Below are 23,990 nucleotides of genomic sequence, written 5' to 3'. Positions count from 1 at the left end.
CAAATTAACATAAAGTGGATGTTTTATTTGCATTACTGTATATCCATGCAGCGAGATGACAATTTTGACCCAAAAGCACATTCTTTTTATGAATGTTGTTGCAGGTCGTGCTCTCGCTGATATCTGATGATCAGTAACGTTACCTGAAAGGTAGCCTACACTGTGTTATTTCGTCAGTCAATCATGAAAGTCAGGTGGATGAAAGCTTCTAAATCCAGGAAAGAAGACCATTTTAGGGAAAGTGCAAGCAGAGTCTGAGCGAGAGCAGAGCCATGAGACTGTATATTTGAGAATGTGCGTCCAGTTTTGTGCGAGAGTGAAGGAAATCACTTGGATGCGCTCTCGACGTAAAAAAAGTGAAGATCGTGTCTGAAAGCTGCAATCGATTTTTTATTGGTTAAAATCAATGGAGAATATCTCGTTTTTTTCCGTGGGTGCTCGACCATCGCCGCCTATGGTCACGCTGACTATTTTAATGAAGTCTTTAGTACCTTTCTGGACCTTGAATGATGGTAATTACGTCGCTTTCTATGGGGGATAAAAAAAAACCTCTTGGATTTCATCAAAAATATCTTAATTTGTGTTCCGAAGATGAATGAAGGTGTGGAACGACATGAGGGTGAGTAATTAATGACAGAAATTTCATTTTTGGGTGAACTAATCCTTTAAAGCAACTTTTGGTATTAAAACACAACAACATTGGTGTTCAATTAACACAAACTCAAAACATGATCACATCTTTTATTTCTGGGGTGATCAATTTAAACAGGGTTTTGGGTAACAAATAAAGCACTAGTAGAGGAACACCACAAAAAGTGCTTTTAACTGTAAAAAAAAATGTTACGTGCATGAAATGGGACAAGGTGTGGCTTTTGCATAGGTCATTAGCTTTGGCATAGGCATGGCAGCAGCAGCAGAGGGCACAAAGACTGTATGTTGACTAGCATCTCACAAACAAAGGACAGGAACATAGTGCACTGGTCGCTAGGTGTGAATATCTTGTGACACATCCAGGACGATGAACAATGTTCTAGTCCTCACCTCCACAGAGGATCAAAAGGGTTTTACGATAGTCTCCTGATGTGTCGCCCTGAGAAAAATAATACGATTTGGTCAGACCAAACAATTGACCAATTTTGGAATAAAGCACCCTAGTTTTAGAACGAACATCATGATCATATCAGTCAAAGTTCAGTGTTGCATAATGCTATTAAGCCATTACGAAATTCACTGCATTACATAATTACAAAGAGTTTCATATCAACTTACATAATAACTATACAAGCTTTTCTTCTCTTTAAATCCTAAAATGCATTTCCATGGAAATAATGTTTGAAAATGCAAACGAAAAGTGCTATGAAACCATGCAATTCTACAAAACAATTAATCTAATCTGGAAATCATTTGACACACACCTTAAAAACACACACAGACTTGTTCTCTGCATGCTTTATCTAACACTGCAAGCATCTAAAAATAAATCATGCTGTTATTTATAATGCTTTGCTTAGTGTATTTGCATACTGGCCAATGTAATGTAACATACTGTAATAAGCCCAAAAAAACATAAAGCATAAAATGCATAATTTAGTGTTGTTATTGATCTGTGAAGGGAATTTTGACTTCAGAGCCAGTATAGACCTGTTGTTGAACACTTCCTGTCTCCACTCTCTGCACCAATCAGAATCAGCAGACTGAGAGGAAGTCAAGCATGCAGGGGAAATTCCTAAACAGCTGAGTTGAGCGAGTACACCGCAGGAACCTGTCAAACACTCTGTTCCCCTCAACTTAACTAAAAGAGGATGTACAACGCCTACAGTAAGACAAAACACAATATCTACACAACTAACTAGCGTCCGATCGCACCAGCAAGACATGCACAAAAGCGTGCAGTATATGTACGACAAGGAGCACACAACTTACAACGAACGCCTCTACCTGGATGAATTCATGCAAAGAGGCTTCATGGGTGTCCTTGAACTCTTTGCGGATGTTGAAGAGGTCAATCTCAGAGCGGGACACCATGATACGGATGAGAGCCCTGTCGTCTGTTCCCAGCCCCTGCAGGGAAAGTCACAGCGCTTAGAAAGCTCTGGTCTGGCTGCTGATGCTTACGAAGCAGAGCATCAGCAATAGTGCAGATGCTCATCACAGGGCCTGTGACTCATAATCAAGTCTGAGAACCATCGCTGGCACAGATACACTGTCATCAGATGAGCTCTACATGACTGTTGCCTTACATTTATGTGTTATGCGCACAAAAGATCATAAAACATGTTTCAGTAGAGCATGTTTTTAATCAACGTCTCTTATTCATCACCCAGAGTAAAGTTTTTGCTCAGAGATCAGCTCAGGAGATTTAAACTTGTCCGCGGTTATGCTTTATTGTATATCTGATTGCAGATATCTGATTGAATCTGAGCACAGATATTACTGAGATGTCTTCTGAGCTCCTGGAGTGTGATTACTAGTGTATGAGAAGCAGAAGCCTTAAATAAATATCTCCATTTGCTCCTACTTTAATCTCATTACTATTTAAGAGATATTAAAGAGATCAGTTGTTTTATTTATTTTTTTCATTCTATGGGCACTTTGAGTTGACTGATGTCAGCTGTTTGTGTTTCGTCCTCCTGCTCACAGTGTGATGTAGAGGGAAGTGTATTACGTAAAGCACTTTTACCTTCATGGCTTTGTACAATCGGTCAGCAAAGTAAGATGGCTGATTCTTCACACTTCGCACTGGAAAATATAAACATGTTATTGCTATTTTTTCAGATGACTGCAGTCATGTGATCTTTTTGTGTCAAATGTGTAAAATGTGATCAGAAATTTGACTGTTTGCTGATGTAATTGTTAAAAGGGTTATAGGGGTTATACGTTTTTCCTGTCATTTTAGATCCCCTTATAATGTTAGGCAAGATTCTGAGCTAGAAAAGTATTATTTAATTATTTTAAGACTTTACATATAAAATAAATAGCAGAATTTTACTGCATGTATATGGCTGCAGCTTTTCTATTTCATTTATTTAAAATGTATTTAATAGGTTTAAGACTAGTTCCAGACTAAAATTCATAATTTCACTGACATATCTCAAAATGTGTCACTGCCATTGTTTTTTTCTCTGAAGATACACACCAGTAATGTATTTTTTTTTCGACAGCATGTTTATAAAAGCTACTTAAATGTCCTAAAATTAGAAATGTTGCCTTGGGAAGTAACTGAAATAAAATACTATAAGCTTAAGTTGAAGTACTAAAATTACTAAAAACAGAAATATAAATTCATTAAAACTAAACAGAAATATTTTTAGAACTTAAAAATGATAAAAGCACATTACGTAAACTAAAATTGAAATAAAAACTAAAAACATTAAAAAAAAAAAAAACGTAAAATGTATAAAACCTGATCAGAAATTTGACTGGTTGCTGATGTATTATCTTAAAATAATATGTATTATTTAAAAAAAAAAAAAAAACATATCTTAAAATATGTCAGAGCTATTTTTTTTTCTCAAGATACAAACCAGTAATTTTATTGATTTTTTCTATGGCATGTTTATAAAAGCTTCTTAAATGTCCTAAATTATAAATCTTGCCTTGACAAGTAACTAAAAATAAAAATACTATAAGCTTAAGTTGAAGTACTAAAATGACTAAAACAGAAATAAAAAAATATATTAAAGCTAAATAGAAATATTTTTAGAACAACTTAAAACTAATAAAAGCACATTACTAATAAAATTATTAGAACTTAAACTAAAATTATAATGAAAACTAAAAACATTTTTTTTTTTTAAATCACAATTTTAATAAATACTATGATATATTAGTATAATACTAAAATAACACTGGTTATTGGGAAAAATAGAATTCAATTTAATACTATAATTAAATATAAAATATAATTTAGCTGCCTCTTCATCCATTAACCAGCTATCTTTGATAGTACATTGAAATCAAAAGAGTAAAAGTTCACTTCTGATTTTAAGATGACATGACCCTTGTATTATTAATATTATTATTAGTGATTTATTTTTCTGGTGCTCAGTCATTGAACTGACAAAGATCTTACCGATAGCAAACATGGCATTTTTAACATCTCCTGACATCTCTTTCTTTATGATTTGTTCGATATCTTTGTTGCTGAACCTCACAAATTCCTGGAACACTGGAGGAGATATAGAAAATGTTGGCTGAAGAGTTCATGAAAACATGTATTAGCATGTGTGCCGGTAGCAAACATGTATTTGCATTACCTTTCCTCAGGTGAGGGAAACTCCTTGTGCACAGGATACTCATGAACTTGTCCTCCATGTCACCAGAGTCTGCGTTGCATGCCTCTGCCAGTTCCTTACATTGGATGAAAACATTAAATACTTTGGTATAACCTTTACACTTCGAAAACCATCAACACTTGACAGTGTTTTGTAAGTATTTCACACTTACTTGGGCATCTTCCAAGGCCCTGGCCATGTCGACTGGGCCATCTTCACGGGCTCCCTGACAAACACCATCAGTGAAGTGAAATATGAGTTTATAAAGCACAAAGTATGAACTGTGGGTCAGTGTTTGGATGTGAGAACTGTGTAGATGTACCTGTGCCAAAGCGATCAGGATCCTTTTGAAATGTCCAGATGTATCTGATGCGATGGCGTCCTCCAAACTTTTTTTAAAGGCTATAAAGGAGAAAATTAAAATATATGGATTGGGTAGAGATAACGTGATGTATGTCCTGCCTGTGAATAAATGACTCTTCATATCATAGTAAATACCCCATTAAACAGACTTTTTGTCTGTTTAGCCTATATAATGGCGCCACCTGCTGGACACATTATTCACTCAAACAGCCAGGTTTTTATTTACCACTCTGATAGGCAGAACACATCTCCTGAATCTCCTGGTTGCCCCTAGTGACCAGGATCTCAATCAGCGCATGTTCATCGGTCCCTGCACCCTATTAAAAAAAAATAAAATTACATTTATTTAAGCACAGACAAAGTTATTTTAGAGAAAAATGCTTTAAATTATTATATGTACACTAATGTGTATATTGCTAAAATACTGCTTTCTTTCTCTACTACTGATTTCTTTATCAGTAAAACTCAACATGAACGCAACATTCGCAAACAAACAGTCCTTGTAGAGAAACAACCATCAACTCTGCTCTAGTTTGAAAAGGTCACTGACACCCAGTGAACAAATGAACATAGAAGTTGAATAACAAAAGCAGGTCAATCTGCTTAAATGATGAAACGGCCTTTTTCTATGACTCAAATAAAATTTTCGTTTGGTTCCATAGTGCCGTCACAATGATTCTGTGTACCTCCATGGCTTTCTTCATCATCTTGGCGTCAAACTCTGCTGGGGTCATCATGAGACCCAGAATGAGTCTTTGAAGGTTTTTGGACAGTTCTGATTTTAGGTCAGCCATGAGATCCTAATGGAAAACAACTTTATATATCAGCAAAAGTACTTTCACATTCACAGTAACTACACTAATACACTACAGTACAACTAGTTACAAAACTGGGCAGGACAGCGTCTTACCCGTCCCAAAAGAGATTTGAAAGTCTGTCTGATCTCCTGTCTCTGTTCATTGCTCCTGTTTGCCACAATGTCAATAATTGTATCTTCATCGGTGCCTGAGAAATAACATGAAATCATATATTATTATTGCTACTCTTAATATCTTTGGCAAATGCATGCTATCAACCTTATCAAACTGTGTTTTTACACACCAAACCCCTTCATTGCTTTTCTCAGAGCTTGCGCATCACTCGCAGGGTCAAAACTTTGATATGGTTGTACAGTTCCTCTTAACTAGAGATAGATAGAAAAGACAAAAGTTTACAATTACACACTCTTTAATCAGATTTGCAATAACAAAATGTTAGCTCATTCTCCTTTTGTTTCATCTTGTAATTTTAATTTATTAAGTATCACAGCAACATCACACCAGCAGCATAAACACACGCGAGGACACGCTGAGATGGTGTGACACTGAACTGGAAAGGTGTCACAGGAACTGGCAGTGAATCAAGACTCTGATTAGCAAATTGAGCAGCATTCGGATGCTATCTGTGCACAGACAAAAGCTCCACTGTGTGCTTAGGGTGCATGACACAGTTATCAACTCTAGCTTGGCCCGGAGCAGAGGGTAATATGATGCATGCCGCTGAGAGAAAACGTGGGTGACACCAACCTGGATTTTGGTCGTGGCGCTGATTTCCCACATCTTGTAGGCAATCTGTGCAGCTTCTGGGAAGAACTCCCCTGCCATACTGAGAAACAAACAGCTCTTTAAACTTTTGTGCTGACAAAATAACAATGTGCGGATTGAGAGCTTGACAAAAACTTCACATTCTTCACATTCAAACTTGACATGAGGGATTGAGGGCAAGCTTCAGTTCTTGATCTCTGGCCATGGCTCATTGAAATCTGAAAGTACATCTAAATGATATGACATAGTTTGTAAATTGTAAATATGGAGGTATATAAATACATCACTCTTTGAATGTTTGGGGTCAGTAAGAAAAAAGTCATTTACATTGTTACAAGATATTATTGTTTAAAATAAATGCTGTTCTTTTGAACTTTCTGTTCATCAAAGAATCCTGACAGAAATGTACTACAATTTCCACAAAAATATTAAGCAGTACAGCTGTTTTCAACATTGATAATAATAAAAATGTTTCCTGAACACCAAATCATATCAATCAAACCATATTAGAATGATTTCTGAAGGATCATGTGACACTGAAGACTGGAGTAATGATTTAAAATTCTAATAATGTTTTACAATATTACTGTTTTTACTGTATTTTTCACCAAATAAATGCAGCATAAGAGACAGTCAAAAACATCTTTAAAAAAAATCTTACTGACCTCAAAATTTTGAATGGTAGTGTTCATGAAAATTTAAAGAAAGACTTACTAAAGTCTTGTTTCCAAACATTCAAACATTTGATATAAAACATTTTGTCCTATTTTATGATGGACCAATGTCTCCATCTACTGACTGTTCATAGTTACTGCAAAACTTATTTAGAGCTTTTATCCTAGACTCACAGTTAAAGGGTTAGTTCACCAAAAATGAAAATAATGTCATTAATTACCTTCATGTCGTTCTATACCCATAAGACCTTCATTCATCTTCGGAACACAAATTAAGATATTTTGATTAAATCCAATGGCTCAGTGAAACTCAACTGTATGCTTAGGGTGCATGACACATTTGAAACTCTGTAGACAGCAATGCCATTGTAACTCAAGATCCATTAATGTACTAAAAACACATTTAAAACAGTTCAACTGAGTTCAGTGGTTCTATCTTAATATTAAAAAGTGACGAGAATACTTTTTGTGTGCCAAAAAAACAGAATAACGACTTTTCAACAATATAGTGATGGGCCGATTTCAAAACACTGCTTTGGAGCTTTACGAATCAGATCAGTGATTCGGAGCACCAAAGTCACGTGATTTCAACAGTTTAGCCATTTGATAGGAGATCCGAGTCACTGATTCGATTCGTAAAGTTCTGAAGCAGTGTTCTGAACCACTGAACTCAAATTAACTGTTTTAAATATGTTTTTAGTACCTTTATGGATCTCAAGAGTTACAATGTCATTGATGTCTACAGAGGCGTCACTGAGCCATTGGATTTAATCAAAATATCTTAATTTATGTTCCGAAGATTAACGAAGGTCTTACAGGTGTAGAACGACGTGAGGGTGAGTAATAAATTACATTATTTTCATTTTTGGGTGAACTAACCCTTTAAAAGGTGAAGCGTGTGAAGTTTTTTGGCGGGGAATCAGACATCAAAAGACTTATAGTTGTCTGCATATAGAGCTGGGTTTTTAAAGGTGCCCTAGAATTAAAAATTGAATTTACCTTGGCATAGTTGAATAACAAGAGTTCAGTACATGGAAATGACATACAATGAGTCTCAAACTCCATTGTTTCCTCCTTCTTGTATAAATCTCATTTGTTTAAATGACCTCCGAAGAACAGGCGAATCTCAACATAACACCGACTGTTACGTAACAGTCGGGATCATTAATATGTATGACCCCAATATTTGCATATGCCAGCCCATGTTCAAGGCATTACACAAGGGCAGCCAGTATTAACGTCTGGAGCTGCACAGCTGAATCATCAGACTAGGTAAGCAAGCAAGAACAATAGCGAAAAATGGCAGATGGAGCAATAATAACTGACATGATCCATGATAACATGATATTTTTAGTGATATTTGTAAACTGTCTTTCTAAATGTTTCGTTAGCATGTTGCTAATGTACTGTTAAATGTGGTTAAAGTTACCATCGTTTCTTACTGTATTCACGGAGACAAGAGCCGTCACTATTTTAATTTTTAAACACTTGCAGTCTGTATAATTCATAAACACAACTTCATTCTTTATAAATCTCTCCAACAGTGTAGCATTAGCCGTTAGCCACGGAGCACAGCCTCAAACTCATTCAGAATCAAATGTAAACATCCAAATAAAAACCATACTTACGCGATTAGACATGCTTCATGACGAACACTTTGCAAAGATCCATTTTGAGGGTTATATTAGCTGTGTGAACTTTGTTTATGCTGTTCAAGGCAAGCGCGAGCTCCGTGGGCGGTGAGCACGAGAATTTAAAGGGGCCGCAGCATGAATCGGCACATTTCTAATTATGCCTCAAAATAGGCAGTTAAAAAAATTAATTAATCTATGGGGTATTTTGAGCTGAAACTTCACAGACACATTCAGGGGACACCTTAGACTTATATTACATCTTGTAAAAAAACGTTCGATGGCACCTTTAACATAAAAAATGAAACACTTCAAGACCTGAAAAATGCTTACTCATCATCTCCTCCACACAGTCTCAGCAGGGTGCGTTTGTACTCCCCAGATGTGTCATCCTATTGGGTTCACAATATATTATTTACCATTTTATTTACATACAAACACAACATGTGCGCTGTGTGCAAGTCTAACACATGAATAAACCACATTTTATATGTAAAACTACGTGACTACACAATTAACGACAATTGCTATTATAAAATCATAGAGTAAAACCTCAACGACAGAATTGGAAATGATTTCAAATTATAATAATTGAATGTAACACACATGAATGTGTTGACAGAATCAAGAAAAGTCTGGATTGTGTTTTGTTTGTGTATAGGCACCTGAATCATGTTGTACAGAGACTTCTCATAGCGCAGTCTGAAGCACTCTCTGATGTCCAGCATGTCAATCTCAGCGCGAGAGACCATAATGCGAATGAGAGTGTTATCAGCTGTGCCCAGACCCTGCAGACAGATGGGAAGTATTGACTAAAAACTTGAGAATTGTACTTTTACATCATTAATATTCATAATAACAAGGCTAACGCAACCTTCATGGATTTGTAAAGGCGTCTGGCGAAGAACATGGGCTTACTCCTGATGCACTGAACTGTGGTAGATAAATCAAATAGCAGATTTTAGTGAAAATGCAGCTGTGAGCATTCAGGAATTGATTGCATGGTGCCAAAGCTTACCAACAGCCAGCATCAGTCTTTCGAAGTCTCCGGAGAGCTCGCTCTTAATACTGTCCTCAATGGATTTCTCAGCAATTTTCTGGTATTCATCAAATACTGAAAAACCCAATTTTTTGCTTGTAATTTGTTATGTCATAAAGAATTGATCTATTATATTGAGTAATCCTAATCTTAACCATTAATAATCTACATTTATTAACAATCATAATATTGCATAAGAGTACATCTTGCATAATCACACATCATTTAGGTTATTGCACAGTGGTTTTGTTTGTTGCATTAAAAACTCTCTTTCACATTATTAAAAGCAGCAACAATGATGGTCAAATCTAATCGGTGGTGTGGTGAGGAGTGTTACAGACACAGAAGAGAGATTGTGTAGTGGAGGAGGGGTGTTAGTCAGCAGAAATCTCTGTGTCCAGTGTGTGGCTGCGGTTCTCATACCCAACTGCAAATGGGTCACACTACGGTTTCCCAGGAGCATGATGAATTTGGCCTCGTCTGTGCCCCACTGTGCCTCTCCTGCGTCATACAGGTCCTACAAGTCAAGAGGTCAAAAACACACTTTTCAGGTTGCACGGTCGGGCAAACTCAATTGTTTTCCTGTTGTTCTGATGCAATGAAGAGTCAAAATAAATGAGTAAATAGTTTTACACTGTACACTCATTATAAAAAATATTTTTGACCACAGAAGGCCACAATTTACCAATAAGAATCAATGTAATATTGATTTGTAGTATCATTTATCCAGTGATCAATATCAACCACACACTTCTTTGAACTCACTTGAGCATCTTGCTCCACGAGGTCTTCACTAACAACATCATCTTCCTCTCTGGTCCCCTGAGAAACAAGACAATCACCATTATTATAAAGAAACAAAAAGCAGACCATAATAAAGGCATCACAATTTTGATTGTCAATCAAATTGAATGTTGCAATATGAAAAAAAAATTCAGCAGAAAAAGGAAAAACAATCATAGAAAATGACTACTAAACTTTGGGCTGCAGGTTTGATATATACTATCATGAATCAACAAAAAAGATTTCACTGACCTGAAGCAAAACAACCAGCATCTTCTTAAAATGTCCAGATGTGTCCCCTATAACGTCCTCTTCAAGGTCTCTGCCATACGCTGTGAACACAATCACATAGTCAGGCTTTGCTTCATTTCGAAGAATATTGGGTTTCTTCTTGATTTATGTAAGAAAAAAAAGCTCACCATCTTTGTATGCTGCCACCAGATTATGAATCTGCTCATTAGTTCTTGAAGCGAGAATTTCAATCAAACATTTCTCATCTGTTCCTGCTCCCTTTAAAGCAAAACACGCAAGTCAGTTTCTGAACACAAAGCACAAATTCAGTCTCTTTAATGCAGAGGTGTAAAGAGTACCTGAAAACCATACTTGAGTAAAAGTAGAGACATATTACAGCAAAAATGACTAGTTGACAAGTTTCAAGTCACCAATTCCAATTCGACTTGAGTAAAAGTCTTAGAGTATCTGATTTTAACAGTACTTAAGTATTTTACTCATACTGAATGTAGGCTCAAAGATGCATTAGTCCTCAACACCTAAGAGACATGCCAGTGAAAAACAAGAAACAGTTGATTTGTGAGCAATAAATGAATTGCAATAAGGTGTGGACAAAACAGCCTCTTAAATATCTACAAATACTCAAGTAAAGGATTAGTTCACTTTAAAGGTGCCCTCAAATGAAAAATTGAATTTATCTTGGCATAGTTAAATAACAAGAGTTCAGTACATGGAAATGACATTCAGTGAGTCTCAAACTCCATTGTTTCCTCCTTCTTATATAAATCTCATTTGTTTAAAAGACCTCCGAAGAACAGGCGAATCTCAACATAACACCGACTGTTACGTAACAGTCAGGGTGTACGCCCCAATATTTGCAAATGCCAGCCCACATTTCCAACATTATAAAAGGCATTAGACAAGGGCAGCCAGTATTAATGTCTGGATGTGCACAACCAAATCATCAGACTAGGTAAGCAAGCAAGGACAATAGCGAAAAATGGCAGATGGAGCAATAATAACTGACATGATCCATGATAACATGATATTTTTAGTGATATTTGTAAACTGTCTTTCTAAATGTTTCGTTAGCATGTTGCTAATGTACTGTTAAATGTGGTTAAAGTTACCATCGTTTCTTACTGTATTCACGGAGACAAGAGAGCCGTCGCTATTCTCATTTTTAAACACTTGCAGTCTGTATAATGCATAAACACAGCTTCATTCTTTATAAATCTCTCCAACAGTGTAGCATTAGCCGTTAGCCACGGAACACTATCAAACTCATTCAAAATCAGAAGTAAACAATATAACAGTATACAATACTCACATATTCCGACGCATGCATGACGAACACTTTGTAAAGATCCATTTTGAGGGTTATATTAGCTGTGTAAACTTTGTTAAGGCACTGTTCAAGGCAAGCGCGAGCTCTGTGGGTGGAGAGCACAGGATTTAAAGGGGCCGCAGCATAAAATCGGCACGTTTATAATGATGCCCCAAAATAGGCAGTTAAAAAAATAAATTAAAAAAAATCGATGGGGTATTTTGAGCTGAAACTTCACAGACACATTCAGGGGACACCTTAGATTTATATTACATCTTTTAAAAACATAATCTAGGGCACCTTTAAAATAAAATGTTTCTGATAAACTTTTTTCTGATAAAAATGTTTCTGATAAATAAGCTTTTTTGAAGAATACGGAAAGCGGAAGCATGTGCAAGGCGATCATTTGTGTTTATAAAGCATATACAGTTGTTTTTTGTTCCGAAAATGACAGATCGTTTCGCTCTTATTCCTCGTCTGGTATTGTTTAAAGCCCTTTGAAGCTGCACTGAAACTGTAATTTTGACCTTCAACCATTTGGAGGCCATTGAAGTCCACTATAAGGAGAATAATCCTGGAATATTTTCATCAAAAACCTTAATTTCGTTTCGACTGAAGAAAGAAAGACATGAACATCTTGGATGACATGGGGGTGAGTAAATTATCAGGAAAATTTTATTTGAAAGTGGACTAATCCTTTAATATACTGGATAAATAAAATAATGTTAAGTAAAATGAAATAGTCAAAGCCTATTTGCACTGGACATGCCTAATCACTGGCTGTATGTCCTCATCTCATATTTGAGACACCTGCGATTCACAACTACCTGCTAATGCACTCGCAGTCGCTTAAAGTAGCCTTGTTGACAAGTTTGGGTGAGTAAGGGCAAAACGCACAAGATGTAGTACCTTCAATGCCCTGTAGATGGCGATATCACTTCTTTTGTAGCAGAAATAAACTGCTGCAGAAAAAGTTAGGTTCCAGATTAAATGTGTTGTGTTATTCTATTACAAATGTTTTGGAGTAAAGAGTACAAAAATGTAGTCACGTACAGAGTAAAGTTGCTAATATGTTTATATGAGAAATATGAGAATTTTAGAATCGACTCTGAGCTTATAGTTATTAACCAGATGCGCGATGACGCTAAGTGTGCTTTAGAAACACCCGTATTCTGCTTGCTTCCAATTTCTCACACACATACACCACTCAAACCTTCCGCAAAATAATCATTAATAAAGTTCGGAAACGTTTAAGCGAATTACAAAGGGCATTCACAGGCTTCATTGTACAGAATGGCCTGTGAGAGACTCATGCTTTGTTTGATGTTACACATGCAGTGTGCGATCTCACCCGCCGGTATTTTCCTTACAAATGCTCTACGAAGTCATCATTTATGTCGTTTGGAATGCAGTGGACTTATATATTAAAAAAATTAAACTCAAAAGGCTGCTTTCAATTTCAAATGCTGACGCACTTTTGTGAAGAGTGCTCGTGCATGCGGCTGTGAATTTTAAGATTTTCAAGTAATCTAATGAATTAATTAATAAGAAAAAAGGTAGATCAAGAATCGTTTTGGAATCGGATCGTGACTCCCAGAAGCGGAATCAGAATTGGATCGGATTGTGAGGTGACTACAGATTCCCACCCCTAATGTTTGATACTCAGTAAAACTACAAAGTAGCCAAAAAGATAGTTAAATACAGTAACTAATAACATTTACTCAAATACTTTACACCACTGCTTTAGTTTGAAGGGATAATGAACAGTCAGCTAGCATAATTATCCAGAGGGAAATGAGTACAGTTACTTGAGTGACAGTGAAATTACAGTACAAATGAGAGAAGAATTGTTATTTTGTCATATAGGACAGTGTCAGTATTGCAAAAAATGTCAAACCATGCAGTGTCTTATGGTAATTCACAGAAAGCTGTTAAAATCTGCAATAAACAGCAATTTAAGTGCAAATTTCCCATTACAGTTTTTTTAAAATTGCTTTTTATTTTTTTTATTATTTATTGCTAATTAATTTTTACACTTAAGACATAAAAACTTGTTGTTTTGAGAATTTTTTTTTCTTTTTTTTTAGCCCTTTGTATTTGTTTATAGTGTAAATATACCTAATTTGATCACTTAATGTTTTGAGAAACAAATCAATATTTCACCCTTGCATTTGTTTATTTTGTAAATATATACTGAATATGCATACAAGTCAAGTCACCTCTATTTCTAATTCTATAGCACTTTATTAAATACAGATTATTTCAAAGCGGCTTCACAATATAACAAATTCAAATTCTCCTGAAAAGCAGCTCTAACAAGCCAATAGTGTCATTATTCAGCTCAAGTCAGTTCAGTTCAACAACTAAAAATTCATCAACTGTGCAACAATTGTGCATAAATACTGTATATACAGTGTATTTGTGCACATACATGTACGTGTGAGTGCTATGACAAACTCCTGTGTGTTCCACTGTATACTGAACAAGCAAAAGACACAATATAGTAGTGTTTTGTGCATAAAATTTCAAGAAATGGAGCCAGTTTCAGAAATTTTGTGTAAGCAATTTTTAAAAAATGTAAGAGGTGAAGCTAAGCAAGTAACACATGTATTATAGTTTTTCTCAACTGCTTTGGCACATTTTTCCAAACATTTTCTAAAAGGTAAGTGCAAATATCATAACTGTTTGCTGGAACATACAGTACATAGGAGATAAGGACATCTAATCTAAAGAGGGCATCAATAGCTCTCAATAGTGTCTTCATGGCTCTACTCTGCATCAGATATTATTACGTGTTTGCGTTTGGTTACGGAGTTGTGGGCACCAACCAGCAGAAACAAAAATGTATGTAGGTCTAGGGCCACATATGTAATGCATCCAACCGTCAGGGCTTAAAGTGACAGCAGCCTATACCTGCTGCTAAATTATGCAGTAGCCTGCAGAACACTCGAGATCCAAGGGGCGGAGTCTGGTAGGTTAAGGTATATGAAAAGTGGGAGGAGTTGGATCTAGAACCAGGGGGTGGAGATGGATAGGTTTAAGGCTATGGAAAGTGGGAGGAGTTGGATCTAGATTTCTTGTGTTCTGCAGTGAGGACAATCTCAAAATATGAGATAATGTTAAAAATATCTACATGGCAGTAAAAATGCTGAGTGGCTAGTAACTTTGGAAAACCACTAGCCACAGTGGGTGATGAGCAAAAAAAGTTAATGTAAAGCCCAGGTTGTGACGTTCCTTCATGTTCAAAAATGGTAGTGATTGTGCTGGGCAAACTACATATAGACTATTGTATGCTTCCAAACTTGATTGGTTGATTGGTAAGAAAGATTGTGATTCTTATTTCATTGCAATGGCAGGCCATTTGCCAATTTAGCAGACATTACAAACATTCCATGTCATAAGTATTTATTGAATTATACATAAACGTAAGAAAGATTTTGATAATTGAATGGATCATTTTGCATGTAATGGCTTACATGATGAAAGAATATTTAAGTTGTGAAGAGTTTGACAATTTCAATGAGAATCAGCTTTTCAGCAAAATCAGTTTTGATCAACAAGCCATGCACATTTAGTTATTGTGCAAATTGTAGACAATTGTACTTACTCTTTTTCACACATGTGCCAAAACAAATGCAATTTGCTTAAATCAATTTAAAACAAATTTTTCAGAGATTTGAACTGATTGTTTTGAGAAAAATAAGTCTCATTTGAGAATTGAGCCGAAGCGACTGAGGATACTGTAATAAAAAATGTATATATTTTCCGAAAGGATAGACATTTTTCTTTGTTCTTCAATGTGGAATGTTTTCTATTATTAAAGTCCCAAATGGCTGGATTCTTTGTGATTTTTCACAGCCATAAAATCATGAAATGGTTAACACTCCCAAAGCAAAGAGCTAACTATCATCATTTAAATAATTAAGGAAAGTCACTTACCGAATCCTAATGATAGCCAAGGGCAAATAGATTCACAGGACAAGAAAATACAGTAAATAACAAAGAGAAACTACAATAGCTGATATTGTAATTGGACTTTTAATGAATGATGCTCAGAGAAGTGATTTGGAAATCTCTGACTACTGTGTTCTGTTTAGCTGATTGACAGAAATCTAAGTCAAGACTATATATCAGCAAACAGCAATATTTTCAGAAAATATAAATGCAAAATGAAATAATACAGCATAACATATCTGAATACAATTATCTGTGCAAGTCATGCATTTGAATAGTAAATTTTAGTGCAATTACATCAGCCAAGCACAGCACGTTTTAATTGAAAGTCTCAAATTCACACAGAATCTAGATTCTTATATACCTTAATGGCATCCTTGATTTCTTTGGCATCATGATAAGCAGGAGGTCTCATCAAACCCACGATCAGACGTTCAAACTTCCCAGTCAGCTCGTATTTCAGATCATCAATTAAATCCTGTAATGTAAAAGCATATTTTAATAAAGCATTTTTTTTTCTATAAGCCATTTATTCATTTATTAAATGCTTGCTGGAGATTTTCCAGTACCTTCCCATATTGTGATTTGTAGGCAGAGCGGATCTCCTGCCTCTGAGCATTGCTTCGTGAAGTAATCAGGTCTAAGATGGCATCCTTGTCACTTCCTGTGACACAACAGAGAATGTTTTAAGTGATCATTATTATCGACATATCCCAGCAGCCACTCGATACATATTAAACATCTATAGATGAGGAGTCCTGGCACTCACCAATGCCTTTCATGGCATTATAGAGGGCCTCTGCATCACTGCCTGCATCAAAGTCAGAGTGATCTAAAATTACACCTCTGAATCCCTAAAACAAAAATTATAGATGTTTAGTTGTTGTTTTACTGAACAGTGGAGCCAAAATGAGAGATGAATCTTCTCATAGCCTATGAATAACAAACAATGAAAATGTTTTCCTTCATTGCTGTAAGCTCCTTGCAGACCAAGCTTTTATTCAATTACTTTTCAAAAATTTCACACATCTTCAAAACAAGATAATTTACTTGAAAATAGGTAAGATAAGAAAAAACACTACTAAACTAATATGCATATATATCACAGATGCACCGATAATAAATTTCTCTGCCGATTATTCAGAATGATAAGGAAAAAAAAATCTCACAAATAAATATGCAAACTATAAAGGGAACCCTCTCATTTGGTACACTATAATATTAGAGGTTACAATTAACAACAGAGATTTTATATTCAGCTGCTATTTATTTTCAGATATAATAACACTTTGAAATGTTTGTATAAAACTCAGTTGCACATAGTTTGTCACCCAACGACTCTATCTGGTCCCCAAATCACATTTTGTCATGAAAACGTACACAAGAGGTGGAACAGGAAATGACACGAAAGGGCCTTTATGTGCACATGAAATTTAAGGACATCCCATTCTTAATCCATAGGGTTTAATATGGAGTTGGCCGACCCTTTGCAGCTATAACAGCTTAAACTCTTCTGGGAAGGATTTCCACAAGGTTTAGGAGTGTGTTTATGGGAATTTTGACCATTCTTCTGGAAGCACATTTGTGAGGTCAGGCACTGATGTTGATGAGAAGGCCTGGCTCGCAGTCTCCGCTCTAATTCATCCCAAAGGTGTTCTATCGGGTTGAGGTCAGGACTCTGTGCAGGCCAGTCAAGTTCCTCCACACCAGACTCACTCATCCATGTCTTTATGGACCTTGCTTTGTGCACTGGTGCACAGTCATATTGGAACAGGAAGGGGCCACCCCCAAACTGTTCCCACAAAGTTGGGAGCATGAAATTGTCCAAAATATCTTGGTATGCTGAAGCATTAAGAGTTCCTTTCACTGGAACTAAGGGGCCAAGCTCAACCCCCTGAAAAACAACCCCACACTATAATCCTCCCTCCACCAAACTTTACACTTGGCACAATGCAGTCAGGCAAGTACCGTTCTCCTGACAACCGCCAAACCCAGACTCGTCCATCGGATTTGTCAATCCAGAGAGCATGTCTCCACTGCTCTAGAGTCCAGTGGCGGCGTGCTTTACACCACTGCATCCGACGCTTTACATTGCACTTGGTGATGTAAGGCTTGGATGCAGCTGCTCGGCCATGGAAACCCATTCCATGAAGCTCTCTACGCACTGTTCTTGAGCTAATCTGAAGGCCACACGAAGTTTGGAGGTCTGTAGCTATTGACTCTTCTGACCCCGCTCTGTGATTTTACGTGGCCTACCACTTCGTGGCTGAGTTGCTGTTGTTCCCAATTGCTTCCACTTTGTTATGATACCACTAACAGTTGACCGTGGAATATTCAGTAGTGAGGAAATTTCACGAATGGACTTATTGCTGTCACAGTTCCCTTGTCTCCCGGACTCCATTTCCCAAGATCCTCCTGTCTCCATACCTGCACTCATTTCCCTCGTCATCTCCCCATCAGCACTTATCACCTGCACCTGGACTGGATCATCTGCACTCCCTTTATTATGGACTCACTCCCTTCACTCCTTGTCTGTCCTATTGTTAGTCTAATGTGTATTGTGTGTGTGTATCTCCTACGTTTGATTAAAAGTACCCAGTGTTGTGGATTTCTGTGTATGCCTCATCTCTACCACACCAGCACCATAACAGAAGGACAGACCAAACCGCTGGATATCCACAAACTTAACAATAGGTATCTTCTTAGTTCCAGTGCCCTCAAGAAAACGCCAGCCCAGACTCTCTGTTGAAGATTGTCTGTGGATGCTTCGGCAGGACAACCGCCCGCTGGAGCAATTATGTGGAGGAATTTGCTGAGTTGTCTTGTCAGGTGAGTTGGCCAGATGCAATTTTAAATTCTTGCTTTCTGGGGTGTCTGGATAAGGATACAATCCGCTTTTGTGAACCTGAGTGTCTCTATTCTTTAGTCGAATCTATTAATCTGGTTCTGTCCCTCAATGGTTCCGAGTTTGAAATTGAAGATTGTCACAGATTGTATTGTCCTCGTCCAGCTCCTTCAGAAGCAACGGTGGCCTGGCCAGCTCACCAGCCACAATTTCATCCACCTATCGCTCCAGTGGGTGTGCACCAGGGCTCCAACCAGAGACCACGCCCAAACCGTCCAAAAGAAGGGCCACAAAGAGGTCCAGACAGTCTAAGAGGCCAGTCTTCGCCGAGCCCGCTCCTGTCTTCGCCAAGCCCACTTCAACCTGCCAAGAACCGCCTTCAGAGGAGAAATGGCTAATAGACTTTTGGGCTGAACCAGCAGCCCCAACCTTCCCTGAGCCCGCTCCAGGCTTTCACAAGCTCGCTCCAGCCCTCGCCAAACCCGCTCCAGCTGCCAACGAGTCCGCTCCAGCTGCCAATGAGTCCACTCCAGATGTTCCTGAGCCCGATCCAGCAGCCGCCGAGCCCACTCCTGCAGCCTACGAACCCGCTCCATGACCGTCGCCATGGCCGTCCACGGCCCCTGACCCGCCATGGCCGCCCACGGCCCCTGACCTACCATGGCCGCCCATGGCCTCTGATCCACCATGGCTGCCTGGATCCATGGACACACCCTGGAGACCTCCGTTCCTGTCCGCTACTCTCCCTGCACCTGCGTGAGGTCTCCAGGGCACCCCCCCCCCCCCCTCCTCCCCTCCTCCTCCCTCCCCTCCCCCTCCTCCCCTCCCCGGTTGTTCCATCTACGGCACGAGGCCGGAGGTACTGTCACAGTTCCCTTGTCTCCCGGACTCCATTTCCCAAGATCCTCCTGTCTCCACACCTGCACTCACTTCCCTCGTCATCTCCCCATCAGCACTCATCACCTGCACCTGGACTGGATCATCTGCACTCCCTTTATTATGGACTCACTCCCTTCACTCCTTGTCTGTCCTATTGTTAGTCTAATGTGTATTGTGTGTGTATATCCTTTGTTTGATTAAAAGTACCCAGTGTTGTGGATTTCCGTGTATGCCTCATCTCTACCACACCAGCACCATAACAACTGCACAGGTGGCAACCTATCACGGTACCACGCTTGAATTCACTGAGCTCCTGAGAGCGACCCATTCTTTCACAAATGTTTGTAGAAGCAGTCTGCATGCCTAGGTGCTTGATTTTATACACCTGTGGCCATGGAAGTGATTGGAACACCTGAATGCAATGATTTGGAGGGGTGTCCCAATACTTTTGGCAATATAGTGTAAATATATAAAATGTTCTGTTATGAAACTATATATGGCACAGGCTGATAGGTCCTTAGCTCAGTTTGTTAGCGATCACATCGTTATCTACATAGCGCAGCTGATTGGTTGCCATGGCATCAGCAGCCAGTGAGCTTGAAGCTCAGCATTGAAATGTTGCAATACAGCATTACGTACTGACAGTATCAAGTCTCTGTACTTGCTCTGCAGCAGCAGCAATAATCAGCAGCAGCATCAGCATAGCATATTTATTCCGCCAATACATTAACATTGCCATATCCATTTCCATGCCAATCTCTCCGAGAGTTATGACATATATAAATATATATCTGTATATATACATACATACACATACATAGAGATAGAGAGAAAGAGTTAAAAAAAAAAAAAAGGTTTGTTTAAAGGATATTAAAGGAGAAAATACTGATAAAGAAATTTTTTTTTTTTTAGAGAGCATTTACAGTCACACGCATTACCCAGAACTCAAATTATTTTAAGTTGCTCTTGGGTGGGACAGCCTACATGTGTTTACATATTCCCAAAATAAAATATTACACCAACAATCAGACTCTCCCTCATCTGGCCTTTGGTCCAAACTCAGAGGCACAGGCAGGACTATAGCATGGACAGCTGACACCTGTCAGTGCAGCAGTTGTGTGTTATGGTCAGTAGCAAAGGGCAGTTTCAGTTTGTGTGTGACGGAGAGAGACAGAAAGCTTGTGTGCAACTTAAATGTCTGTAACCTTACACTTTCAGTCCTACTGAATCTACAGGATGTCATTCCCCTTCATAAAGCTGCAGACCTTACATCTGACAGGGCATACATGCTACATGACTGTGCATTTTCAAAGCTCCTCTGTATTCACTGTCTACCTACATTTATTTCCCACAACACTGGTCTTGCTGGCGTGTCTTAATATAAAAGGGCACAGATCCAGAGTCCTCCCCCTCATGCTTCTCTGCACATGCTCAAGGCCTGTCCTGCAGATATCGCTCAACACAGCAGCTGTAGGCTTCCACGTCTACAAGAACAGACCCCTAGCAACACTGATCTCAGCAAACAAACATCCAGCCAGGCACACTTTTTCAGTATTTTAAGAAATATTCTAATATATTAAGTCCTCCAGTGTAGTAGCAAGCCAGTTTCTTTCTTTCAGGAAATATCTAAGATGTCACTGAAAGTTTTGCAAACATTGCAAATAAGAAAATAACTTATAATTGTATATAAAACATAACAAGATAAACTATATTTTCTGAATAAAATGTTATGCCATGTTATTAGTGGTTACCAGGGCGTTACTATACAGTTTCTAAGGTGTTTTTAGGGTGCTAGGTGAATAGGTCATAAAAAACATGCCCAAATCTCATCCTAGACATGGCCCGGGTCAATCCTTCCATTTAAATATATGGGGGGTTTTTCTCCTGTTTTGTCATTCAGCATTTGGACATTCTGAGCACATAAAAGAGCAATAGCTAACCTTAGATAAGATAATTTGAGACATTCATGTGCACAGTGCAAACAAGGTTTAATACTAGAGGTTCATTCAAATCCCTAATCCTAACAATACCAATACCAATAGTAATGCACTAATGTTTTATAAATTATTAGTGTGCTTTAATAATAGATTGGCTACTATACATTTCAAGGTATCTAATGATACCTAAACAAGATATTGTTTCAAAAAATGAAACAAAAATGAAAAAAATATGATCACTGAGCACAGGTCGACATGTGGCATTGTGGTGTTCTCAGCAGATCTAATTTTTTAATGAGCAATTCATTGACCTCTGAGATTCCTTAAAGAAAACTCTGACATTCTACACTCCCTGAACCACAATAGATGGAAAACGAGAATGATGACAATGAGAAAGGAGGCAGGGGTCATCTCTTTGTGACAATTCTTTCTTGCTACATGACCAAAAGCAAATTATACATAAATATCAATTGTAAGCACTGCATAAAGCAAGTAGACACAGTGATGTAGAAATTTAAACTTACTTTGCCCATGTTTACCAATGGAATAATAATCTTGCACCTGGAGAGAGAATTAAGAAGAAGCATGTTAGACTATCCTTAGCTTCGGTGTGTGTATATATATATATATATATATATATATATATATATTTTTTTTTTTTTTTTTTTTTTTAATGGTTGTTTATTATTTTCAGAATCCTTTTTCTGAGTTATAAGCCACAGTGGAAATTGTTAGATACATTATCTAAAGTCCTCTATTTGCAGTGTAAATGAGTTCAAAATACATTTCTGCAGTGCAGAAGCAAACAGGCTATGAATGTTTACTCCTAGTTAAGTAACCTCCAAACCTGTTTAATCTTTATAACCTGTTTCATCACACAACACTCTAAAAATATATATATTAAATTCCCCCTAATTTAAACCATTTCTACTCGATAAAATGCTGAAGGCACAGCCACATTTTCCACAGGATACTCGTGGCTCCACCCTCTGAACTTATACTATGCTCTCTTTCACTACATCATAACCAGGCAAATAAAGAACAGGGATCTCTCAGTGATGGAAAATGTTTAGTCTGCAGTTCACTGGAAATTTTATTCTCTGTTATAATGTCAAACTTGTGCACAAAGCATCCGGAGTATGCAAGCAGTTACTGTACAATGATAAATCATCAAATTTCTTGCTTCTTCTTATTTGTCATGTAAGAATGACTGATTTGGCACTCTGACTCTGCAAACTTTCATAAAATAAAATAAAGAAAAAAAAGAAAAGAAAAGGCACCTTTTAGTATTGTTTGTAAATGTGTGTCAGAGAAGTCCAAAAATAGGCATGTCTCTGGTCTGAGTCAGGAATACATCCAAGGTCTGAGATAGTCATTCACACAGCCCCACCCAACCAATACCACAAATTATAATTAAATCAATCAAAAATGAATGAAACGATTCTCAGCTGATCTGATATAATATAAAAAAAGACCATTACTACAATCATAACCCTAAAACTTTTGGTTTACAGTCAACTTTTTGAATCATCATATGTATGTTTATTCTATAGAACTGAATGTCTATATAAAGTCTGTGGTGGTATGAAAGAATGTGAACGCCTCTGTGTGAAGCATTTGCCTATAAAATGCGCATATATATGCTACAATATGCGCCCCAAAACGCCGCTATTTGCTAATAAATTACGTTACGAATAGTTAAAAAATAATAACAACAAAACAACATTTTACCTTAATTCTCGAACGGTTGAGGGTGGTCCGCTGCCTCTTGTCTGGTTTTGCTGAGAAACGTTCAGGCGAGTATCAGCTGTTCTTCCCTGACGCAACGCATGCGGCGCAAATGGCAGGGAGACTTTAACTCAGGATAACCAGCTATGATGTAATGTCCACGGGTGACGTGTCGTGATAGCCAGTTCTCACAAATGACGTGGAGCATGGGAAGACATATGAGCCGCTGGTTTTTCAGTCAGTATTATCTGCAGTGCACCTCCTGACCTGGTCTGATCTGCATATGCAGCACATTTGGGGGGTTCCTGTAAGTCCTGAGTCAAGATGAACATTTGAGAAACAAATAGGCTACACAGTATTTGTGAGGTTGAAGATGTACTCACCAACTTTTGCAAAATAATTTATTATTTATACAAATACAAAAATACAAAAAATAAATATGATATTGAAAATGTAATTTAAGCATCTTTATTCTACATGGAGCGGGTTGCCCTCTTATGGCAGCGGCCATGTTGACATTACACAATCATCATTGGCATTTAATTTACATACTTTTCTTTATATACTAAATTTGAGCCTCTTTAAAAACATAAACATAAAAGTACATTGCTGGGACATAAAGTGATGAGCCTAGTTTCAGTATGTCAAAACCTTTTGGGATAAATAAATGGCAACTAAAAACAAAATGCACTTTCAATATCTGAAACTACATTATTACAGTTTTTCTCAGTCACTTTGGTGC

At 37.5% G+C, this 23,990-nt stretch overlaps 1 protein-coding gene across 4 annotated transcripts; it reads right to left on the bottom strand.

Moving 5' to 3' along the window:
* Positions 1-727: 727 nt before the first annotated feature.
* On the bottom strand, positions 728-23,521 carry anxa6 (annexin A6). 4 transcript variants are annotated; one of them, XM_048176138.1, is made up of 26 exons: positions 23,252-23,521; positions 22,045-22,081; positions 16,629-16,713; positions 16,429-16,523; positions 16,224-16,337; positions 15,845-15,850; positions 10,767-10,857; positions 10,600-10,679; positions 10,330-10,386; positions 9,988-10,081; positions 9,544-9,639; positions 9,400-9,458; positions 9,191-9,313; positions 8,859-8,917; positions 6,203-6,281; positions 5,739-5,820; positions 5,548-5,642; positions 5,324-5,437; positions 4,864-4,954; positions 4,597-4,676; positions 4,447-4,500; positions 4,257-4,350; positions 4,073-4,168; positions 2,681-2,739; positions 1,924-2,061; positions 728-1,090 (listed from the first exon to the last, which is right to left on the bottom strand). In XM_048176138.1, the coding sequence occupies exons 2-26, from the start codon at positions 22,051-22,053 to the stop codon at positions 1,031-1,033; spliced, it is 2,010 nt and encodes a 669-aa protein (XP_048032095.1). In that variant the 5' UTR covers positions 22,054-22,081; positions 23,252-23,521; the 3' UTR covers positions 728-1,030. The 4 variants fall into 4 exon arrangements, with proteins under 4 accessions (XP_048032095.1, XP_048032097.1, XP_048032098.1 ...); XM_048176140.1 differs by having other exon boundaries at positions 1,939-2,061; XM_048176141.1 differs by lacking the exon at positions 15,845-15,850 and having other exon boundaries at positions 1,939-2,061.
* Between the last annotated feature and the right edge of the window lie 469 nt (positions 23,522-23,990).

This window comes from Megalobrama amblycephala, linkage group LG23, assembly GCF_018812025.1.
Source record: "Megalobrama amblycephala isolate DHTTF-2021 linkage group LG23, ASM1881202v1, whole genome shotgun sequence".
Classification (NCBI taxonomy): Eukaryota; Metazoa; Chordata; class Actinopteri; order Cypriniformes; family Xenocyprididae; genus Megalobrama; species Megalobrama amblycephala.
This window is presented reverse-complemented; position numbering and strand designations above follow the sequence as displayed.